This window comes from Macaca fascicularis, chromosome 2 (genome assembly GCF_037993035.2).
Source record: "Macaca fascicularis isolate 582-1 chromosome 2, T2T-MFA8v1.1".
Taxonomy (NCBI): Eukaryota; Metazoa; Chordata; class Mammalia; order Primates; family Cercopithecidae; genus Macaca; species Macaca fascicularis.
The window spans coordinates 95,763,742-95,787,765 of record NC_088376.1 but is presented as its reverse complement, the minus strand read 5'-3'; the positions used below and the strand labels follow the sequence as shown (position 1 = coordinate 95,787,765).

At 40.5% G+C, this 24,024-nt stretch overlaps 1 protein-coding gene across 11 annotated transcripts in view; it reads left to right on the top strand.

The window, feature by feature from the left end:
- PARL (presenilin associated rhomboid like) overlaps window positions 1–24,024 on the top strand; it is a 54,105-nt gene that overhangs the window by 14,110 nt on the left and 15,971 nt on the right. For 2 of the 11 annotated variants that reach the window (XR_012430902.1, XR_012430901.1), the window contains exons 2-6: window positions 2,982–3,177; window positions 4,294–4,434; window positions 8,197–8,245; window positions 11,014–11,089; window positions 19,174–19,521. The exons of 1 other annotated variant lie outside the window; for it this stretch is intronic. Coding sequence is in view for 4 of the 10 variants with exons in the window: in XM_074031500.1 (XP_073887601.1) it covers window positions 2,982–3,177; window positions 4,294–4,434; window positions 8,197–8,245; window positions 11,014–11,089; window positions 14,160–14,163 (466 nt within the window). In the remaining 6 variants the exon portion in view is untranslated. Of the gene's footprint in view, window positions 1–2,981; window positions 3,178–4,293; window positions 4,435–8,196; window positions 8,302–11,013; window positions 11,090–14,159; window positions 14,280–19,173; window positions 19,522–24,024 lie in introns of those variants that run through there. 8 more of the 11 variants (XM_045386536.2, XM_045386535.2, XM_074031500.1 and 5 more) reach the window with 7 other exon arrangements.

Sequence of the window (24,024 nt, the reverse complement as noted above, 5' to 3'; positions counted from 1 at the left end):
GATGGGGTGATGAAAAGTTATTGCAGGGAACGTTACATTTGTTCTTAATACAGTGTGAAGGATGCACTTGAAGTGGGGCAGTACTGGAAGCAAGGAGATCTGCTAGGAAATTGTGGCGTATTCCAGGCCAGAAGGGATGAACTAAGGAGTTGCATTAGAATTAGGAAGAGATTTTTGGCCTTCTAAAAGTTCATTTGAGAAACTATTGAATGTTGAGGAAAAGCAATGTGAGGTTAGAAGAACATGCAACAGGTTCAAGTATTTGAAGTAAAGGAAACTGTTGCCATGATCCAGGCAGGAGATAAGGGACTAGACCAGGAATTTTAAAAGTATTTTTGGTAGAGTTGGCTTTTAATTGAATATGAATAAAGGAAAGATAACTCCAAAATGACATGTGTTTATATATATATATAATTTTTTTTCTTTTGAGACAGGGTCTTACTCTGTCACCCAGGCTGGAGTACAGTAATGTGATCTTGTCTCCCTGTAACCTCCGCCTCCCAGATTCAAGCACTTCTTGTGCCTCAGCCTCTTGAGTAGTTGAGATTACAGGTGCACACCATCATGCCCAGCTAATTTTTGTATTCTTAGTAGAGATGGGGTTTCCCAGTGTTTGCCAGGCTGGTCTTGAACTCCTGACCTTAAGTGATTTGCCTGCCTTGGCCTCCCAGAATGCTGGGATTACAGGTGTGAGTCGCCGTGCCCAGCCTAGATTTTTTTTTTTTTTTTTGAGATGAAGTCTCGCTTTGTCACCCAGGCTGGAGAGCAATGGTACAATCTCGGCTACTGCAACCTCTGCCTCCCAGGTTCACACAATTCTTCTGCCCCAGCCTCCCAAGTAGCTAGGACTACAGGTGTGTGCCACTACACCCGGCTAACTTTTGTGTTTTTAGTAGAGATGAGGTTTCACCATATTAGCCAGGCTGGTCTCAAACTCCTGACCTCCTTATCCACCTGCCTCGACCTCCCAAAGTACTGGGATTACAGGCGTGAGCCACTGTGCCTGGCCCCCAGCGTAGATTTTTAACCTCAGTAACTGAGAGAACTCTGGTCCTACTGAAAGAGTATGTCAGAAAATGAAAGGGTTTATACAGGAGAATGAGTTAGTTCTATTTTGAGTATGTTGGTTTTAAAGTAATGGGGAGCATATCCAAGTAGCATTATTCAATATAGAGTTGGAAATACCAGAGTAGAAAGTTGAGGTTAGGACTAAAATAAATGTGAATCATTTACCTGCTTAGAAGTCATTGAGGCCACAAAAATTCAACCAAATAGCTTGTGTTAGGGGCTGGGATACAAAGACAAAAGACCTGCCTGAACTCTGCTTTTGAGGAGCTTTGAGGCTAGCAGAAGAGATAATATGTTATGATACTCCTCACTGAATATTATTCGTTGTATTTTATATATAATATCCTTCAACATACTATCCCTTCTAGAAGGGATATTATAATATCCCTTACTCCTTTACATAATAATATGCATTATTATCCCTTATAATAATAAGGGATAGCCAGGCACGTGGTGGCTCATGCCTGTAATCCCAGCACTTCGGGAGGCCAATGCGGGTAGATCACCTGAGGTCAGGAGTTCGAGACCAGCCTGACCAACGTGGTGAAACCCCATCTCTACTAAAAATACAAAAATTAGCCAGGTGTGGTGGTGTGTGCCTATAATCCCAGCTACTAGGGAGGCTGAGGCAGGAGAATCCACTTGCATCTGGAGGCAGAGGTTGCAGTGAGCCAAGACTATGTCACTTTACTCCAGCCTGGGTGACAGAATAAGACTCTGTCTCAAAGTAAGAAGAAGAAGGGATAATATGTTCAGGGTACAAACAGAAAGGGATCTTTGCTTTGTGACCTGCGAGAGTTACAGTTTTACAAAAGAAAAAGAAGACTGTTCGAAGAATTTATATGTGTTGAGTTTGAATGGGGTAGAGGAACTAGGGTAGAGGAAAAGGGGAAGATACCGGGAGTTAAAGATGAATTCGAAGAGTAGGAAATGCTGTTTAGAAGCTAGGATTAGGAGGCATCATCAGTAGTGTCAGATGTTTTGAGGAGGTCAAGCTGTAAAGACTCAAACAACAAATTTTTTTTTACTGCTGGGGTAACAACTCACAAATAATTTGGTGGATGTCCCCAAAACAGTGAAATAAAGAAGGCGAGAGGTGGGAGGAGTGTATTAATTTATAATGGTCAATACTTATGAAATAAAATAATTATTTGAATTTGGAATGGCTTCAAGGACAATACGTTTAAATATTTGTTCCAGAAATTGGCCAAACTTTAAACAAAAAAACCAGAAGTCATTCTGATTGAAACTGACAACTGGTGGGGCGCCATGGCTCATGCCTGTAGTCCTGGCACCTTGGGAGGCCACAGCAGAAGGATTGCATGAGCCCAGGAGTTTGAGACTAGCTTGGGCAACATGGCAGAACCCTGACTCTACAAAATGTACAAAAATTAACAGTGTGGTAGCCCACACTTATAGTACCAGCTACTTGGGAGGCTGAGGCAGGAGGATCGGTTGAACCTGAGACGTGGAGGCTGCAGTGAACCATGATCGTACCACTGGGCAACAGAGGGAGGGAGTAATTGTACTCTAGCCTGAGTGACAGAAGGGGGGAGACCCTGTCTCAAAAAAAAGAGGAAAAGAAAAAGAAACGGACAATTTAGAGTTCTCTAGATTTTTACCAGTTCTTCAGATTCTTTCTGTGTGGAGGATGGATACAAATTATTTTGCTGACTGATATAAAGTAATAGCCCAAAGTAGTATCTCTGAAGTTGCTGTAGTTTGTGTGTCACCTTTTCCAGAAAGGTTGAATTTTGTGACTTTGATTTCTGTCTGAGAATAGGAGTCTTGGCTGTTTTTGGACTGTAGAGTGAGAAACTGAGATGGTGATGATGCAGGCCAAGTGGAGGTTCATAGAAGTCGATGTTTGCAAGATGCCACTGTGTTTCTCATCTGTTATTTTTGCCCCATAGGTTTAACTTCTTTATTCAGCAAAAATGCGGATTCAGAAAAGCACCCAGGAAGGTTGAACCTCGAAGATCAGACACAGGGACAAGTGGTGAAGCATACAGGAGAAGTGCTTTGATTCCTCCTGTGGAAGAAACAGTCTTTTATCCGTCTCCCTATCCTATAAGGAGTCTCATAAAACCTTTGTTTTTTACTGTTGGGGTAAGAGCTCACTTTGCTAGGAGTTACCTCGCTTGCTACAAATGCAGTGTTAAAGTACTTTGTCCCATTTGGGCTCCCTTAAAGTAAGGACAGGTGGAGGGGGCCTGAGAAGGAGCTGGGCTCATGAAGTCTGATTATAGAGTCTGAATTTTTTTTTTTTTTTTTTTTTTTTTTGAGACGGAGTCTCGCTCTGTCACCCAGGCTGGAGTGCCATGGCGCGATATCGGCTCACTGCAAGCTCTGCCTCCCGGGTTCACACCATTCTCCTGCCTCAGCTTCCTGAGTAGCTGGTACTCCAGGCACCCGCCACCACGCCCGGCTAATTTTTTGTATTTTTAGTAGAGACGGGGTTTCACCATGTTAGCCAGGATGGTCTCGATCTCCTGACTTCGTGATCCACCTGCCTCAGCCTCCCAAAGTGCTGGGATTACAGGAGTGGGCCACTGCACCCGGCCTAGAGTCTGAATTTAATAATTGCTTTTATTATTAAATTCTGGCTTACTTATATAAGCCCTAGAGAATAAATTTATGGGCCTTATTTGGTACAGCATTTCAAGCAGTGCTAAGTTGGTATTTTCAGTTTTATTTGAGGATTTATAGCTGGAAACAGGCCCCAGGGTATTGTGAAGTTAATAAAATGAGAAACATTAAAATGTCTTTTTTGGCTGGGCACGGTGGCTCATGCTTGTAATCCCAGCACTTCGAGAGGCTGAGGTGGGTGGATCACCTGAGGTCAGGAGTTTGAGACCTCTCTGGCCAACATGGTGAAACCCCATCTCTACTAAAAATAAAAAAATTAGCCAGGCCTAGGGGCAGGTACCTGTAATCCCAGCTACTCGAGAGGCTGAGGCAGGAGAATCACTTGAACCTGGGAGGCAGAGGTTGCGATGAGCCCAGGTTGCACCATTGAAGTGTAGCCTTGGAGACGAGTGAAACTCCATCTCAAAAAAAAAAAAAGAAAAAAAAAAGCCCTTTTCACTTACTAGATTTCCCTGTGCCAGGTATTCCCTTCTGTTGGTTTGTAAAAAGCAATGGCAATGAAGTATTGTCCTTGGAAATATGTATAGATCTATTTCCCTCTTAAATCTATTTTGTAACATATCTAATTTTATATAGTTTACAGGCTGTGCATTTGGATCAGCTGCTATTTGGCAATATGAATCACTGAAATCCAGGGTCCAGAGTTATTTTGATGGTATTAAAGCTGATTGGTTGGATAGCATAAGACCACAAAAAGAAGGAGACTTCAGAAAGGAGGTAAAGATAAACACTGCTTTCTTTCTTCTAGTTAATCACAGTTTTAAAAAACTGAAACTTAATAGATGTACATGTTTCCAGTGTACATGGTGCATTCACATAATGTGTAATAATTAAATCTGTGTAATTGAGTATCTCTCACCTTAAACATTTATCTTTATGCTAGGTATATTTGAATTGTTCTCCACTAGATATTTTGAAATACACTATAGGTTATAGTTTACTATAGTTACTCTACTGGTAATAATCCCACATTTTGAAGCCTGGTTATTTATGAACTGCTTTTAGTTAATGGCAACATCAGATTTATAGATGTCAAATCAGTGCACCTAATTCTTCACAGTAAGTATTTATTACTGTTTTATATGTCTGGTGTTGTACTTAACAGTGTTCCAGAATTCTGTTCCTCTACCCACATGCATCAAAAATCGCCACAGATAGTTGTTAAAAATGTTAATGTTGGCCGGGCGCGGTGGCTCACGCCTATAATCCCAGCACTTTGGGAGGCCAAAGCGGGCAGATCACAAGGTCAGGAGATCGAGAAGATCCTGGGTAACATGGTGAAACCCTGTCTCCACTAAAAATACAAAAAATTAGCCAGGCATGGCGGCGGGCGCCTGTAGTCCCAGCTACTCAGGAGGCTGAGGCAGGAGAATTGCTTGGACCCAGGAGGCAGAGCTTGCAATGAGCCGAGATCACATCACTGCACTCCAGCCTGGGTGACAGAATGAGACTCCGTCTCAAAAAAGATAAATAAAAAATTGTAAAAAGTTAATATTGGCCGGACGCAGTGGCTCAAGTCTATAATCCCAGCACTTTGGGAGGCCAAGGCAGTCAGGAGCTCGAGACCAGCCTGGCCAACATAGTGAAATCTCATCTCTACTAAAATACAAAAATTAGCCAGACGTGGTGGTACACACCTGTGGCCCCAGTTACTCAGGAAGCTGAGGCAGGAGCATTGCCTGAACCCAAGAGGCAGAGGTTGCAGTGAGATGAGATTGTGCCACTGCACTCCAGCTTGGGCGACAGAGCAAGACTTCATCTCCAAAAAAAAAAAAAAAAAAAAGAAATTAATGTTAGTAGTTGTTAATGTTTCTGTGTGGAGGATGTCTCAGCTCTACTAAAGTTTAAGGATCTCAGTGGATCTCAGCTCTACTAAAGTTTAAAGGCCACTGTTTTACTTGGATCACCTTGATGGATTGCTTTAGAGCAGCAGTCCCCAAACTTTTTGGCACCAGGGACTGGTTTCGTGCAAGAAAATTTTTCCACAGATCAGGGTTGCAGAGGGGCAGATGGTTATCGGATGAAACTGTTCCACCTCAGATCATTAGGCATTAGATTGTCATAAGGAGCGTGCAACCTAGATCCCTCACATGTGCAGCTCACAGTGGGGTTTGCGTTCCTGTGAGACTCTAATGCAGCCACTGATCTGACAGGAGGCAGAGCTCTGGTGGTAATGCTCTCCCACTGCTCACCTCCTGCTATGTGGCCCAGTTTCTAACAGGCTACGGACCACTAGTGGTCAGCAGCCGGGGTGTTGGGGACCCCGACTTTAGAGTATGTGTTTGAACTGCAGGGAATTTTTCAAAATATATATGCCTTAGGGATAGAGCTAGCAAGTGATTTTTTTTTTTTTTTTTTTCTAAGAGACAGGGTCTCACTCTGTCACCTAGGCTTTAGTGCAGTAATGGGATCACAGCTCACTGAAGCCTCAAACTCCTGGGCCTGAGCAGTCCTTCCGTCTGTCTCCTGAGTAGCTGGGACTACAGGCATGTGCCACCACGCTGGGCCAGTTATTTCATTTTTTGTGGAGACAAGAGTCTCACTTTGTTACCCAGGCTGATCTCAAACTCCTGGCCTCAAGTGATCCTCCCACCTTGGCCTCCCAAAGTGCTGGAATTTCACAAGCGTCAGCCACTGTGCCTGGCCCCAAGAGAAGTTTTAAACGTTTCTCAGTGACATGATATTTACACACCTGTGGTAAATACCTGCTATTTAGTGTCTGTTCGAGATGAAATGTGAAAAAAAAAATATGGAGCTTTTAGAGCTTTTTATTTACTTTATATGCAAGTTGATGGCTCTCTTTCTTCTTAACTGATTTCTTAAAAATGTTTGCTTTCAGATAAAACATATAAATATTTTATTTCTTTTACTCGTCAATACATATTGAACACTGCGATTTTAGTTAATAAGTGTTTTCAGGCCCATTTGGTTTTCAAGCACTTTTGTTTTTTATGACTCATTGCCCTTCCAATCAGGCGAGTGGGTTGATATCTCCTTTACTTTTCCCCTTCCTCGGAACAATGTGATCCCGGCCAGCAAGGGCCTGAGAAGGAAGCCTTGCATTTTCTTTTTACTAATGATGTTTTGAGTTTTCTCTAAGTAGGGAAAGGGATTCATTCCTCCTTGTTTTTCCATGGGCACATTCAAGAAGCATGAGCCCTTTCTGTGTTAGGCTTCATGCCAGAACGGTGGATAATATTTGCAGGTGAAAATGACAATAACTTTGTATTTGAGAAGATAGTAAAACTGACCTATTCCATTATCCTGGATCTCTTACAAAGCTATAGGTTTTCAGCACATGTCTGCACATGAAGTTTTGATATCCAAATGCACCCAAATGGTTCTTGAGAATGGTGAAAAATGATGCAAACAGTATACATAATCTTCATTTAAAGATTGATTTGTTTATAATAGAATTAAATGATAGGTTTAATGTATAAAACCTATGCCCATTAAAGAAGTTAAACAATAAATAAATTTAACATGGAAACATGAAAGTCCTGGGAACCCCTTTCATGCCACTATATATGAAGTAAGATCTGGGAGCTCATACACAGTGTAATTATAATTATAGAAATGGAATTGGCTGGGTGCGGCAGCTTTGTAATCCCAGCACTTTGGGAGGCCGAGATGGGAGGATTGCTTCAGCCCAGGAGTTCAAGACCGGCGTTGGCAACATAGGGGGACCCTGTCTCTTAAAAAGAAAAGAAATGGAATTATACATACTAATCTGTAGTTTCTTTCACCTTGGATTTTTTTAAAATAACAGATTCTGGTTTAATTTCATAGTTAGAATATATTTTTATTTTAAAACTTTAATCATGGAAAATTTCAAGCAGATACAATTGTAGAGAGAATAGTATGATGAATCATCATCCACTTTCAGTGTTCCCCAACACAGGGCCAATTTTTTTTTCATCTATTTCCCTTTTTTTCCCCTTCCCTTTCCACCCTTGTATTATTGTAAAGCAAATTCTAGGCATATTTCATCCATAAAACTTTCAACATATATCCCTGAAAAATTAGGATCCTCCTCTATTTATTAAACTCCAGTACCATTACTGCATCTTTAAAAACGTACAGTTTAGCAGACAATATTCTCAGAATTTTAAAACATAGGACTTTGGTATGAATAATCACTTCCTTGGTACCTGTCTGTATCTGCAAGTGTGCTAGGGGCTTTACATTATTGTTATTCCTTGTGATGACACTGCTAGGTACCTATTATTGTCCCATTTCATGTGTCAGGAAACTGAAGTTTAGAAATAATTGTCTGAGGTTCCAGAGCTATCCAGTGGTTCTTTGTGGAGAATGTGGGCTCCCTGACTATAAAACACATGCCTTTTCCATTCTACCACGTATTTATTTTTACAGAAGAGGAATTCCTCTTTTATGTGTAAGGCATTTTCTTCTGGTTTTTCATTTTTGTAGCCTGAAGTTTCTCCCATATGGTGATACGCAATTTTCCGTCTGTTTTAGATTAACAAGTGGTGGAATAACCTAAGTGATGGCCAGCGGACTGTGACAGGTTTGTGTTAGCTTACACGTTTTAACCATTCAAGGGAAGAGAAATCAAACCAAAAGGTACAGTATGTCACAGGCAATGGCTTTTGTACCATGCTCACCAGTGGTTTAGAAGACAGTCTCTGTACCTATAGGCTAATGTAATAATATATAAAGTGGTGAGGTATAAAGGTTTACATGATACTCTGGGTCAGTTACTTTCTAATTTTGATCTAGTATGATACTGATTGAATGATCAGTTTTGTTGTAGAATTCCAGCTTGTGGAATAGCTTATTATTAATTATTACTTCCCTTATTAAAGAAACTAATGGAAACATTAAGTACCTTCTATATTAAGAATGCTGTAATACACATTCTGTCCCTACGCGGAGTTGCTTACAGAGTAGTTGTCTCCCTTTTTACAGATAAGGACACTGGCTTTCAGAGAAGGAACTTTTGAAAGTCAAACCGCTAGTAAGCAGTAGAGCTGAGTTTCAAAACCCAAGTCTGTCTCATTCTAAAACCAGTTTTCGCTCTTCTCCCCCATGCTATTTGTAAAACCCTGTTTAAATGTAAGCATGACATGCATGTCACCATGATAACTTTTTTTCTTTGTAAATTGTTCTGGAAAGACAGATCTGGCTTTTCAAGTTAATACCTCTGCAGTATTTTATGGACTTAGTTGTTTGAGAAACTTGAAAATAGATTTTTGCCAGGAACAGTGGCTCACACCTGTAATCCCAGAACTTTGGGAGGCCAAGAGGCCAAGGTGGGTGGATCCCTTGAGCTCAGGAGTTCAAGGCCAGCTTGGGCAACATGACGAAACCCCATCTGTACCAAAAATACAAAAAATTAGCTGGGTTTGGTGGTGCATGCCTGTGGTCCCAGCTACTTGGGAGGCTAAAGCAGGAGAATTGCTTGAACCTGGGAGGCAGAGGTTGCAGTGAGCTGTGATCACACTGTTACACTCCAACCTGGGTGACAGAGGAGACTCAAAAAAAAAATTTTTTTTTTAAAGTTTTTTAACGATTGTGTAGATAGGAAACAATTATTTCTAGAGAATTGCAAAATACTACTTTTGCTCAAATTTCATTAGACTTATTTGGTACTCTTAATTTTCTGTACTTAACATAAGTGGAGAAAGGATGTTTATCTTTCTTCATTCAAACTGTTTATTCTCTCTGGAGGTCTTAATTTTTCTGACTTTATTGGAACCCGATCCAGCTTTCAGGCTTATGGTTCAGACATTGCTTCCTTTAGGAAGTGCTTTCTTTTTTTCCTGAACTCATTGCAGTTTTTATCTTTGATAATACAGTGTGCCTTATATAATTGTATGTGTAACATCCTTGAGAGCAGTGTAAGCATCTGGAGGACAACAATGACATCTTTAATTTTGTGACAGCACCTAGCATATATCATGTACACAGTAAGGGCACTCAGTTAAAATCTGTTGAGTGAATGAATGTTGAATGGAATCTTAACCAAGGGGTTGAGATTTTTCAGTGTTGCCGTAACTAAGACTGTAGAATTGATAGGTCAATGACATCTTAAATTGATTACTTGAAAGATAGTTCTTTAGTAGCACATCTGTTTCCACTAGATTAATGTACTTTGTTTCCTTGCTTCTTTTATGAAAGTAACGAAACTGGGTGCAGTGGCTTATGCCTGTAATCCCAGCACTTTGGGAGGCCAAGGTGGGCAGATCACCTGAGGTTAGGTCAGCCTAGCCAACATGGTGAAATCCCATCTCTATTAAAAACACAAAAAATTACTGGGCGTGGTGGTGCACGCCTGTTAATCCCAGCTACTAGGGAGGCTGAGGCAGGAGAATCGCTTGAACCCGGAAGGCAGAGGTTGCAGTGAGCTGATATTGCGCCCCTGCACTCCAGCCTGAATGACCGAGCAAGACTCTGTCTCAAAAAAAAAAAAAAAAAAAGGAACGAAATTAAGATTTCTTTAGGGTGGCAAGGTTTTGCCTTCACTAGTTTCGAAGCATTTCACTATTAGTTGATACCTCACATTCTTTGAAGATGGTTGTGATTTTATGCCATTTAACATGTGAAGAAGCCTAGCGTAAGAGTTTAAAACCTTTTCTCATGCTGGTGAATACTTTCTTCAAAGAAGCTGGAGGTAATTAAAAATCAGAATTCTTTCCCCCCAGTCTTTTTCTTTTTTGAAATCAAATCAGCCATTTGGCATGAAGAGCATAGCAGTAGAGAGAGATGCTTGTGATCTGTCTTGCAACTTGAATGTAAGCTGCTTTGAACAAGATAAATGTGAATGGTCATGCTTCAGGTCCTAAATCTTTATTGTTAGATTATCCAAGTGACTTTAACCTCAGGAAATGCCCTTTGAACTGTTTTGTGTCACCTCAGACTTTCCTTGTAGGAAATAACTATTCTAGTAGTAGTGATTCTAGTTTTACAATGTCTGTAAATGGTGCTTAATCAATTACCTACATATGAGATTCTCAAGAATAAACTGTTTATTTATTATGTCTTGTCTCCTTCCTGGGGTGCCAATTAGTCCAGCTTTCCTTGCTGAGCACTCCTGATTGCTTCTTGTAGACTGCAAAGTGAAGTTGGCTCAGCTCCTGGTTTTAATCAATGATAGATTTATGGAGTGACAGGTCTACTCCGTCCCACTTTCTTTCTTTGGATTGGAGATGTTTTCTGAATGTGGATTTTTTGTTGTTGTTGTTGTTTCATTTTATATTTTGAAAGAACTTGACAAGTTTGACCTAGAGAGTTTTTAAAGCTTTGTGAGACCAGTGTGCTCTCTCTGCTTTGTAGTTTTCATACCCAGACAACGGCAGCATGAAAGCTCTAGTTGGTTAAAGATGTCTCACTACTACACCAAACACTTCATGTAAGTATTCCTTGCTATTGAATCTGTTGAGCTCTTGAATGTGGATGGAAAGATTTTGGATATAGTAAGTTCAGACAGTAAAGTGTTAATCCAAATATACATGGTTTCTGAGTTTCAGATAATGATGGGTATCTCAAATTTATCCATGTCTCTTCGGTTCCTAGGTGTAGATAAGAACAGTCAGATTGTAAGGCATACCTGTAATTTATTTTATTCTTAAGGAGGCATCTGGTGGTGAGGTAAAATACCTCCCTTTCTAGCTGGGTGCAGTGGCTCACGCCTGTAATCCCAGCACTTTGGGAGGCCGAGGTGGATGGATCACCTGAGGTCAGGAGTTGGAGACCAGCCTGGCCAACATGGTGAAAACCCCGTCTCTACTAAAAATACAAAATTAGCTGGATGTGGTGGCACATGCCTATAATCCCAGCTACTAGGGAGGCTGAGGCAGGAGAATCACTTGAACTTGGGAGGCAGAGGTTGCAGTGAGCCGAGATCATGCCATTGCACTCCAGCCTGGGCAATAGAGTGAGACTCCGTCTGAAAACAACAACAACAAAAACCTCCCTTTCTTACAGCTGATGCCAGGTTTGGAGTCTGTAGTTTTTGACTGTTCTGTCTCAATCTGTCTGTGCAAATCCCTTTTTAAAGCTATGCTAGGAAACTCGTTTTAATCCTTTTTATTTTTTGGTTTGTTTGAGGATTTTTTTTGGTCTTAATTCTTATTACACAGAAATAATCTCCCCAGGCTTCATATTGCTCTGAAAAAGTGTTTATAAGCCCACTGGGTATTTGTGGAGCAAATGGGGAGTATAAGGTGACATTCTTCAAAGCTAGATTTGTTATCCCTGGTGCTTTTATATTTCAGCTAATTTTCTGTTCTGTTGCCCTGATCTGTCAGCCTTTTAAGCCTGTGCTGGAGGTCCCCGGGCAAGCCCCAGAGAGAATATTTTCTCCTACCTTTCTAGCTTTCAGGGTTGTCTTTGAGGCACTTGCCAGGTTTTCCTGTTAGTTCAAGAGAATGCTGACTTTACTGTATTGAGATTCAGGTAAAGCCACGGGAAAGAATCAGCTAAATTATTATTTTTGATCAAGAAGGAGCGAGGACGGAAAAGGATAGGGAGAGAGATCTCAAGAAAACTATGCCCTAGTTCCTCTACTAGTGTATTTTTTGTCAGCATCAAAGTTTAGTCGCTACTACTCTCTAGTCTTTGACCCCTTGCCCCAACTTCTAAAGTCTATTCTTTTTTCTTTGCTGTTCTGTTTCTACCAGGCTTATTCTTTTTCATTTCGGTTCTCTCTCTCCTTGTACATTTTCAAGGTTTTGAACTGTCTTCCCAGACTAAGGCCTCCTTGTCTATTCTGATGTTGCTGGTAAGGTAACGTTTTCCTTGGTCTTATAGCCCATCTTTATCTTTTAATCAGTCACTGTTTTTCTGTAACCCCTAACTCCTGACTTCCCAGTCTGCAAACAAGTTATTTTTGGAGAAGAATAGCAAAATTAATCCTTGAGTGCCAACCACACTTCAAGTATCATGCTATGTGCTTTACATGCATTTATATTATTATTAATCATCATAAGAACCCTGTTAGTGGTATCCTCATTTCTCAGATGGGGCAAGGAGCCGTCAAATAACTGAGATCACACAGCTAGAACTGGGTGGATTCGGGAATCAAATCCACTTCATATTTCAGAGTATAGGCTTATTATGTCCTTTCACTTTCTAGAATAGCAAACCACCACTAATTACCTTTCTGATAAACCACACTGCCTCCCCCTGTCAAGTATCTGGGTGCTGATTCACAGCACAAATTGCAGCAGATTGTTCCAGAGTAGCAGCCTGGTACCCAGGGAGGAAGGGGAGCCCTTTTTGACTGCCTAGACTAGATTTTGTCATTGTAAAAGGAATAAATATGCATGGTAACAGATGAAAATTGGAATAAAGGATACATAAAGTGAAAAATAAGTCTTTCTCTCACTCTCAACTTCCAGTTCTGCACTTTCCCTTTCCCATAATAACCATTGCATGTTTAGTTACTTGTGTGTTCTTCCAAGGCATCTATTTATGTATAGGCATTTATATCTATCTGTGGTTTAACACAAAAATAGTAACATGCAATACATACTCTTCTGCACCATGATTTTTTTTTCACTTAATATTTTAAAGAACATTCTATATCAGTACAAGTAGGTCTGTTACATTCTTTTTAATATTTTATTGAGGTATAATATACACAGAAGAATGTGAATATGTCAAATGTACAACTCAACTAATTAATTTTCACAAGCTGAGCACATCCATGTAACCAGCACCCGGATTGATAAATGGAAATTACCAGCACGCCAGGCTTTTTTGTTTGTTTTGGTTTGTTTTGAGACAGCATCTCACTTGTCACTAAGGCTGGAGTGCAGTGGCATGATCATGGCTCACTGCAGCCTCAACCTCCCAAGGCTGGTCTTGAACTCCTGGACTCAAGTGGTCCTCCTGCGTTGGCCTTCCAGATTGCTGGGATTACAGATGTGAACCACTGTGCCTGGCCAGCATATTCTTTTTAATGACATTATAGTATTCCATGTAACTGAATATTATTTAACAAATCTTTTATTAATAGATATTTATGTGGTTTTTAGTCTTCTGCTTCTAGAAATATTACTGCGGTGAATTGCCTTACATACAGATCTCTGTACCTTGTACAAGTATATTTTTAGGATAAGTTACTGGAAATAGAATTGCTGGGTCAAAGAATATGTACATTTAAAATTTTGTGTATTGCAAAGTTGTCTTAAAAGAAGTTGTGTACCATTTTAAATGTCCTCCAACAATGTACAGAGTATAAATACGTCAGATTGATTTCTAAAAGTTGCCCACCGGGAAGGTTAGATATTCTCATCTGCAGGGAGAGTACAGAGAAATAACAACCCTTTTTTGTGGTTAGCAATTATAAGGGCCTTTGCCTCCCTCATTGTGAATTTGCCCTTTCTGTTTACCCGTATTAGTTTCAAACTTTCTGTCTCTATCCCAGTGGGAGGATGGAAGATGGACAGTCTCTCTGGGTTTCTTCTTGATTCCAGGTAGCTGTGGACCCAGTCCTTAATTAGTTTGGTGGATACTACCTAGGAAAAGAAATGATAGCCACTGTGTGAGGCCAACAGGTTGATCTTTACACCTGCCTGGTTCCCAGAGAACCTGAGGTAAGGATGGCTTGAGCCCAGTTCTTTGGCTGCTGTGGATGTACATGCTTGTCAGTGTCTGGACTGGCCGGGTCTGGGTCGATATAGTAGCCCCTTCAGATAAAGGAGCTGTGGAGGTGTGACTTGGCCCACCCAGAAACAGAGGGGATCTGTGAGTAGCTATTAGACCCCAAGTGGTATGGTAAGTCCTTTATAGGAAAATGAGAAAATAGGGGTTATACTACCTTTCTTGGGCTGAGGAGGAAAATAACCTGAGGTCATTGAACCAAGTAATGCTTTCCAAATCAGTGCATCTGCCTTTTTAAAAATTAAGATATAATTCACATATAAAATTCACCATTTAAAGCAGGGGTTCCCAACCCTGGGCCAAGGACTGGTACCGGAACCGGGCTGCACAGCAGGAGATGAGCGGCAGGGGAACGAGTGAAACTTCATTTATGTTTTTTTTCCTTTGTTTTTTTGTTTATTTTTTTGAGACAGAGTCTTGCTCTGTTGCCCAGGCTAGAGTATAGTGGTGCGATCTTGGCTCACTGCGATCTCTGCCTCCCGCATTCAAGTGATTCTCCTGCCTTAGCCTCCCAAGTAGCTGGGATTACCGGCACCTGCCACCACATGTGGCTAACTTTTGTATTTTTAGTAGAGACAGAGTTTCACCATGTTGACCAGGCTGGGATCTAGGTTGTGTACTCCTTATAAGAATCTAATGCCTGATGATCTGTCCCTGTCTGTCATCACACCCAGAGGGGACCATCTGGTTGCAGGACAACAAGCTCAGGGCTCCCACTGATTCTACATTATGATAAGTTGTGTAATTACTTCATTATATATTATGATATAATAGAAATAAAGTGCAGAATAAATGTAATGCATCTGAATCATCCCAAAACCATCCCCCTACTCCTGGTCTATGGAAAAATTGTCTAACACAAAACTGGTCCTTGGTGCCAAAAAGGTTGGGGACCACTGATTTAAAGTATACAATTGGCTGAGTGTGGTGGCTCACACTTGGAATTCTACCACTTAGGAGGCCGAGGTCAGAGGATTGTTTGAGTCTAGACCAGCCTGGGCAACATGGTGAGACCTCCCACACCTCTCTAAAAATAATAACAAATAAAAATAGAAAGCCAAAGTAAATTCAGTGGTGTTTATTATATTTAAAAGGCTGTGCAACTATCATCATTATCTAATCCCAGGGCCCTTTCATTATCCCAAAAAGAAACCCCATTCCCGTTAGCAGTCACTCCTCCATTCCTTCCTTCCCCTCAGCCTTAGGCAGCCATCAAGCTGCTTTCTTCAGGGACTTTCCTGTTCTGGAGATTTCATATACATCAAGTCACATAATGTGTAGCCTTTGGTGTCTGTTTCTTTCACGTAGCATAATTTTTTAAGGTTCACTCATGTTGCAGTATATATCATCAGTACTTCTGTTTCTTTTTATGGCCAAATAATGTTCCAGTGTATGGATATATTACATTTGTTTATTCCTTCATCAGTTGATGGGCATTTGAGTTGTTTCCGTTCTTCAGCTATTAATAATGCTGCTATGAACTTTCATGTGCACGTTTTTGTGTGGACACATGTTTTCATTTCTCGGTATATAGCCAGGAATGGAATTGCTGGGTCATGTGGTAACTCTTTTTTTTTTCCTTAATTGTAAAAAAATAAATAACATGAAATATACCATCTTAATCATTTTTAAGCATATAGGTCAATCGAGTTCAGTATATTCACATTTTTGTAAAACCAATCTCTAGAACTTCTTCATTTTGCATATCTGAAACTCTCTACTCATTAAACAGTATGTCCCCTTTTTCTCCTCCCTTCAGCCCTTGATAACCACCATCCTTCTTCCTTTTTCTATGCATTTGACTACTTTAGATACCTCATGCAAGTAGAATCATAAAATTCTTGGTTTTTTGGACTGGCTTATTTCACTTAGCATCATGTCCACAAGGTTTATCCATGTTGGAGCACGTGACAGTATTTACTTCCTTTTTTAAGGCTGAATAATACTTTATTTTGTGTGTATATCACATTTTGTTTATCCATTCACCTATTAATGGACGTTTGAGTTATTTCTACCTCTTGTTATTGTGAATAATGCTGCTATGAAAATGGGTGTGCAGATATCTCTTTGAGACCGACCATGCATTCAATTCTTTTTTTTTTTTTTTGACATGGAATCTCGCTCTGTTGCACAGGCTGGAGTGCAGTGGCATGATCTCAGCTCACTGCAAGCTCCACCTCCCAGGTTCAAGCAATTCTCCTGTCTCAGCCTACCAAGTCGCTGGGACTACAGGCTCATGCCACCACACCTGGCTAATTTATTTATTTATTTTTTTAGTAGAGACAAGGTTTCACCATATTGGTCAGGCTGGTCTCGAACTCCTGACCTTGAGGTGATCCACCTGCCTCAGCCTCCCAAAGTGCTGGGATTACAGGTGTGAGCCACCATGGCTGGCCTGTTTTCCTTTTTTTGAAATTTGATGATAGCCGTCCTAATGGGTATAGTTTTAATTTCCATGTTTGAAGGGGTGGCCTGCCCCTCCACACATGTGGGCATTTCTCGTTAGGTGGAACGAGAGACTTGAGAAAAGAAATGAGACACAGATACAAAGTATAGAGAAAGAAAAAGTGGGCCCAGGGAACCAGCGCTCAGCATACAGAGGGCCCACGCCAGCTCCGGTCTCTGAGTTCCCTTAGTATTTATTGATAATTATCTTTACCATCTTAGAAAAAGGGAAGTGACAAGATAATAGGATCATTGTAGGGAGAGGGTCAGCAGTAAGACATATGAATAAAGAGCTCTGTGACATGAATAAGTTTAAGGAAAAGTGCTGTGCCTTGATATGCATATGCAAACATCTTCATAAACTTTTTTAGTGCATAAAGAGCAGCATTGCGCTAGCAAGTCCCACCTTTCGCCCTAAGGTGGTATCGGGTTTTACACTGAGATGTTCCATTGCCCGGGGACGGGCAGGAGACAGATGCTTTTCTCTATCTCAGCTGTCAAGGCTTCTTTTCCTCTTACACTAGTCCTCCTCAGCACAGACCCTTCACGGGTGTCAGGCTAGGGGATGATCAGGTCTTTCTCTTCCCACGAGGCCATATTTCACATGAGGAGAAACCTTGGACAATACCTAGCTTTCCTAGGCAGAGGTCCCTGCGACCTTTGGCAGTGTACGCCCTTTAGCAGTGTACGTGTCCCTGGGTACTTGAGATTAAGAGAATGCTGATGACTTTTAACCAGCATACTGCCTTCAGGCACTTGTTTAACAAAGCACATCCTGCACAGCCCAAAATCCATTAAACCTTGAGTCACCACAGCACATGTCTCTTGCAAGGACAAGGTTGGGGGTAGGGTCACAGATTAACAGCATCTCAGATACAGAACAAAATGGAGTCTCTTGTGTCTACTTCTTTCTATATAGACACAGTAACAGTCTGATCTTTCTTTTCCCCACAGATTTTGCTAGTGATTAGTAATGGTGAGCATCTTTTCATGTGCTTATTGGGTATTTGTATATCTTCTCTGGAGAACTTTCTATTTACTTCCTTTGCCCATTTTTACATTGGGCTGTTGAGCTTTTTATATATTCTGGATATTAATCCCTTATCAGATATGATTTGCACATTTTCTTCCATTTTGTTGCCTTTATTATATCCATCCTGGTGAGTGTAAAGGGATATCAGTGTGGTTTTGATTTGCCTTTCCTTAATGAGTAACGAACATCTTTTCATGTCTTATTGTATATTTAGTCTTCTTTGGAGAAATGCCTGTTTCTCCAAATGTTTTCCTCATTTAAAAATAGCTATTTGTCTTTTTGTTGAGTTGTAAAAGTTATTTATATATTTTGGAGACTAGACCCTTATTAAGAGATACGATTCACAAGTATTTTTCCCATTCTGTGAGTTGTCTTATCACTTTCTTCATAGTGTTTTCCAAAGCATAAACATTCTAATTTTGCTGAAGTTCATTTTATCTATTTTTTCCTTTGTTGATTGTACTTTTAAGTGTCATGTCAAGGAAACTGTGACCTAATTCAAGGTCACAAAGATGTGTACCTGTGTTTTCTTCTAAGAGCTTCAAAATTTTAGCTCTTCAATTTAGACATTTGATTACTTCTGAGTTAATGTTTGTATTTGGTTTGAGGTAGAGGTCCAAACTCATTCTTTTGCTTATGGATATCCACTTTTCTGAGCACCATTTTTGACGAGACCAATCTTTCCACCATTGAATTTTTTTGGAACCTTAGTGAAAAACCAGTTGACCATAATCATATGGGGTGTATTTCCGGACTCTCAGTTCTGTCCATTGATTTATATATCTGTCCTTATTCTAGTACTACATTGTCTTTATTCCTGTAGGTTTGTGTTGTAAATTCTGAAACTATGAATTGTGAGTCTTCCAACTTTGTTAATGTGAAATATTATGTTGATTTTTCATATGTTGAACCCAACTGGCATTCCTGTGACAAATTCCACTTGGTCATGATTTATAATCCTTTTTATATATGGCTGGATTTGGTTTGCCAAAATTTTCTTGAGGATTTTTGCATCTGTTTTCATAAAGGGATATTGATAGTTTTTTTGTGATGTCTTTGGTTTTGATACGAAGGTGATACTGGCTACATAGAATGAGTTGGAAAATGTTCCTTCCTCTTCTATTTTTTGAAAGAGTTAGAGAAGGATTGGTGTTAATTCTCCTTTATATTTGGTAGAATTTCCCAGTTGTAGTAAGTTGAATAGTGTGCTTCCCCAAAATTTGTGTCCACCTAGAACCACAGAATGTTACTTTACTTGAAATAGCAGCTTTGCAGATTTGATTAGTTACAGAGAGATCATATTACATTAGGATGTACCTTAATCCATTGACTCATGTTTTTATAAGAAGAGGAGAGGACAAAGAAAGATACAGAAAATAAGACCAAAGAGATGGTGGCAAAGATTGGAGTGATGCACCTATAAGCCAAACAACGCCAAGAATTGTCGGGAGCCACCAGAAGCTAGGAAGAGGGAAGGAAGGACACTTCCCTAGAGCCTTCAAAAGGAAGCATGGCCCTGCTGACACTTCACACCTTGGTTTCTGACTTCTAGCTTCCAGAACTGGAAGAGAATAGATTTTTGTTGTTTTAAGCCACCAAGTTTGTGTTACAACAGCTGTAGGAAACGCAAATACTAGTGAAGCCAATGAGAAACATAGGCACCTAACACCTTATCTGGCTCTGGACTTTTCTTTGTGGTAAGTTTTTTAAATTACTAGTTCAGTCTCTGTATTTATTCTTGGTCTGTTCAGATTTTCTATTTCTTCAAGTCAGTTTTAGTAGTTGGTGTCTTTCTAGGAATTTTAAATTTCATCTAAGTTATTCTCATTTGTTGGTATATAATTGTTCATTGTATTTTGTAGTAATTCTGATTTCTGTAAGGTTGGTAGTAACATTCTGCTTTCATTCCTGATTTTAGTAATTTGTTTTTATTTTTCCTTTTATTTTTTAGCAAATCTCAGACCTGTATGACATGACTTTAGTAATTTGAGTCTTTTTTTCTTTGTCACTGTAGCTAAAAGTTTGTCAATTTTATTGATCATTTCAAACAGATCCAACTTTTGTATTTATTAATTTTGCTTTTTTTTTAAATTCATTTACCTATTTTCTTCATTCTTTCCTTCTCCTTGCTTTGGTTTTAGTTTGCTCTTCTCTTTACACTTTCTTAAGGTGAAAAGTTAGGTTATTGAGTTGCAATCTCCTTTTTTAATGTGGACATTTCATAGCACCACTTTTGTTGCATCCTATAAATTTTGGCATATTGTATTTTTGTTTTCATTCATCTCAGTTTCCTAGTTGCCCTTGTGATTTCTTCTTTGAACCATTGGTTATTTAGGAGTTTGTTAATTTCCACATACTGGTGAATTTTCTGAGTTTATTTCTGTATTGATTTGTAATTTCATTCCACATGATCAGAGGGCGTACTTTGTATAATTTAGTGTTCTAGTTTAAGTTTATTGAGAATTGTTTTGTGACTGAACATATCCTAGAATATGCTGCACGTGCACTTGAGAAGAATGTATATTCTGCTTTTGTTGGATGGTGTGTTTATAGGTGTCTGTTAAGTCAAGTTGTTTTATAGAGTTGCTCAAGTCTTCTACTTCCTTGCTAATCATTTAATTAATCTCTCTATTATTGTAAATGGAGTTCTGAAGTCTCCAGCTATTATTGTTGAGTTGTTTTTCCCTTCAGTTCTGTCCTTTTCTTCATGTCTTTTGAGATTCTTTTGTTAGGTGCATGTTTCTAATTGTTATTTCTTGATGAATTGACCTTTTCATCATTGTATAATATCCTTCTTTTTCTCTAGCAATGAATTTTGTCTTGAGGTCTATTTTATCTTACTATGCGTGTGGCCTTCTAGGGTCCAGGAATATGTTGGAGGTTTTCAAAGTTTCTATGGAAATCTTATTCCCCTGCTTTTCCTCTTAAGATTTTTGATTAGTCTCTTACTTGCCTCCATGTGTTATCCAGCATCTCAGGCAGTCTGAAACTTAAAACACTTACCTGTCATTGTTTTTGACAAACACCCTCTGTGAAAAGTTTGTTTGTTTGTTTTTTTTTTTTTTTTTTTGAGACGGAGTCTCGCTCTGCCGCCCAGGCTGGAGTGCAGTGGCCAGATCTCGGCTCACTGCAAGCTCCACATCCTGGGTTCACGCCATTCTCCTGCCTCAGCCTCCCGAGTATCTGGGACTACAGGCGCCCGCCACCTCGCCCGGCTAGTTTTTTGTATTTTTTAGTAGAGACGGGGTTTCACCGTGTCAGCCAGGATGGTCTCGATCTCCTGACCTCATGATCCGCCCGTCTCGGCCTCCCAAAGTGCTGGGATTACAGGCTTGAGCCACCGTGCCCGGCCCGTGAAAAGTTTTGTACTTGGGGAACTCCCAGTCAGGTTAAACAGCCTTGAAAGTGGGTCTTACATGGAATCAACAGCCAGGTCAAATAATGACAATTCTTTGGGAATGAGGCTTTGAAAGAGCTCCAGCTCCATTCTACCAGCTACCTCGGTTTTTAAGACTACCTTGTAACTAGAGAACGGGGGATTGGACTAGGCCAAGTTAGAATGCTGCAAAGCTTTGGAAGGCCGAGGCGGGCGGATCATGAGGTCAGGAGATCAAGACCATCCTGGCTGACATGGTGAAATCCCGTCTCTACTGAAAATACAAAAAATTAGCCAAGTGTGGTGGCGGGCACCTGTAGTTCCAGCTACTCGGGAGGCTGAGGCAGGAGAATGGCAAAATGCTGTAAAGCTAGCTGTTTTGAGATTCAGCTGTTTTTCTTAAGTAAATACGCCCTGGTTTGCTATAAGCCTTTGATTAGTTTCCAGAGTTCTGAAAAAGTTGATTCTGACATTTTTTGCCAGTTCTTTCATTGCTCTTATGAAGGAGAGTTTTCAGAGATCCTTATTTTGTTACTTTTTCACTGATGTAGTCCAGTGCATTACACAGGTGTGAGGATAGGCACTAGGACAGCAGCAGCCTTCCTGAATCAGTAGTGCCAAGCTTGTCCAAGAGTTACCATAGAGTCAGGAAGAAGCAGATGACATCCCTCCTAAGTGGAGATATACAAAACTTAAGCCCTTCTATTTCTCAGAGGAGGAGAGAGGAGGAAACCATTATTCTTTGATCATTTGCATACTAGGTGCATGTACTATCTTATTTAAGCCCCACTACAACCTTTATGAGGTAGGAGGTATTAGCCTTATTTTACAAATGAGGGAATAAAGTGCCATAGGGCACAAAACTGCTAAGTGACATACTTAGGATTCAGACCTGAAAAGGCCATTCTCTTTTCACCATGTTTTCCATTTATTGGTTCGTCACTGTGTGACTGCTACATTTAATCATGTTTTCTCATTTCATCATCACTCAACCCTTTTTTTTCCTTTTTATTTATTTATTTATTTTTGAGACAGGGTCTCCCTCTGTCGCCCAGACGAGTACAGTGGCGCAATTTTGTCTCACTGCATACTTGACTTCCTGGTTTCCTTAGCCTCCCAAATAGCTGGGACCCAAGCATGTGCCACCATGCCCAGCTGATTTTGTTCATTTTTTTGGAAAGAGGAGGTCTCACTATGTTGCCCAGGCTGGTCTCAAACTTCTAGGCTCAAGGGATGGATCCTTCTGCCTGGACCTCCCAGAGTGCTAGGATTATAGGCATGAGCCACCACACCCGGCCCATTCAACCCTTTCAGGTAGATTTTATTATCCTCATTTTATAGAAGAGGAAACAAGCTGAGAGGTTAGGCCTCTTCCCGAGGTTATAATGTAAGTAGGACAGAGTCACTTCTGCTGGACTCCTTCACCCATACTTTTAGCCAAAATGCAGTACTGCCTCAGTAGGCCTAGGATTGCCACAAATCCTCTCATTCTTCTCTGCTTCTGGGGACTAGCATATGCTCTTTCCCAGTAAGGAAGCCATTTTTATGTGGTGTGTGAAGTCCTAGAGTGACCAAGGTCAAAATAAATCCTCCTGGCTCCCCATGTCTTGGTGTATAGTAGAAAGAGCACTAGATTTTCTGGCTTGGCCACTGAATTTGACTGGCAACTTGAACCTTTTACAGCCTCAGTTTTTCTCATCTATAATTGGCCTTCAGAATAGGGTTTACAAAGAAGAAAATATGTGCATTTCACTTTTCTTATTTCTTTTAAATTTGTTAAATGTGTCTTATGATGAATTTATAGTGGTTCACGTACATAATTTGTTAATAAGTATACATACATGGGATGTGTCTCTTACTAATGGATGGTGTTTACTAATGGGGTGCCTCATGAAAGCAGTTTGATGACCACTGGCTTATGAAGTAAGGGATTTTGGCTACAGTCTGTTTCAGTGCCAGTACTCCATAATTTATCAGAAAAGCTTCTTGCATTTGGATTGAAAACTTAGCAGTGTTAACTCTTTGTCCACTGTTAACCTTGATGTCTTTGGTTATCTTCCCCCACTTTTTTGGTTTTGAGACAGAGTTTTGTTCTTGTTGCCCAGGTTGGAGTGCAATGGCGTGATCTCGACTCACTGCAACCTCCGCCTCCTGGGTTCACTCCTGCCTCAGCGTCCTGGGTAACCGGGGCTACAGGCATGTACCACCACGCCTGGCTAATTTTGTATTATTAGTAGAGACGAGGTTTTTCCATGCTGGTCAGGCTGATCTCGAACTCCCAACCTCAGGTGATCCGTCTGCCTCAGCCTCCCAAAGTGCTGCTGGGATTACAGGTGTGAGCCACCGCGCCTGGCCTTTATCTTTCATTTTTTTTTTTTTCATGTATTTTCCTTTATTGTAATCACTTTATCCAGAGACATACCCTCCTCTTGACAGTGCTGTGGTACCTGTGGTTTCCAGAAGCTGTGTGTGCTGTGTATCAGTGGTTTGAGGAAGTTGCCCATGGAATTGACAGTGGAAGCAGAGTAGTCGTTCGTTGCCATTTTTCAGCCTAGCAGGCAGGATCAGGGCCCCCATTTTGCTCGCTTTGCCTTGAACCACAATTAGAGTAAAACACCAAAGCCCTGACAGATCATGATCTTGGCAATTCGATCTTTATGATCATGGCCAGACTATTCTCAGGTCTTCTTTACCCTAAGATATTTAATCACTGAGTATGACAGCCTAGACCTAAGCGTGCACTCTGCATAGTAAAGATGATTAACTCTCCCAGAGGAAACTAAAGAATCCTGGGCAACACGAATCACTGCTCTTCCTGCAGGAT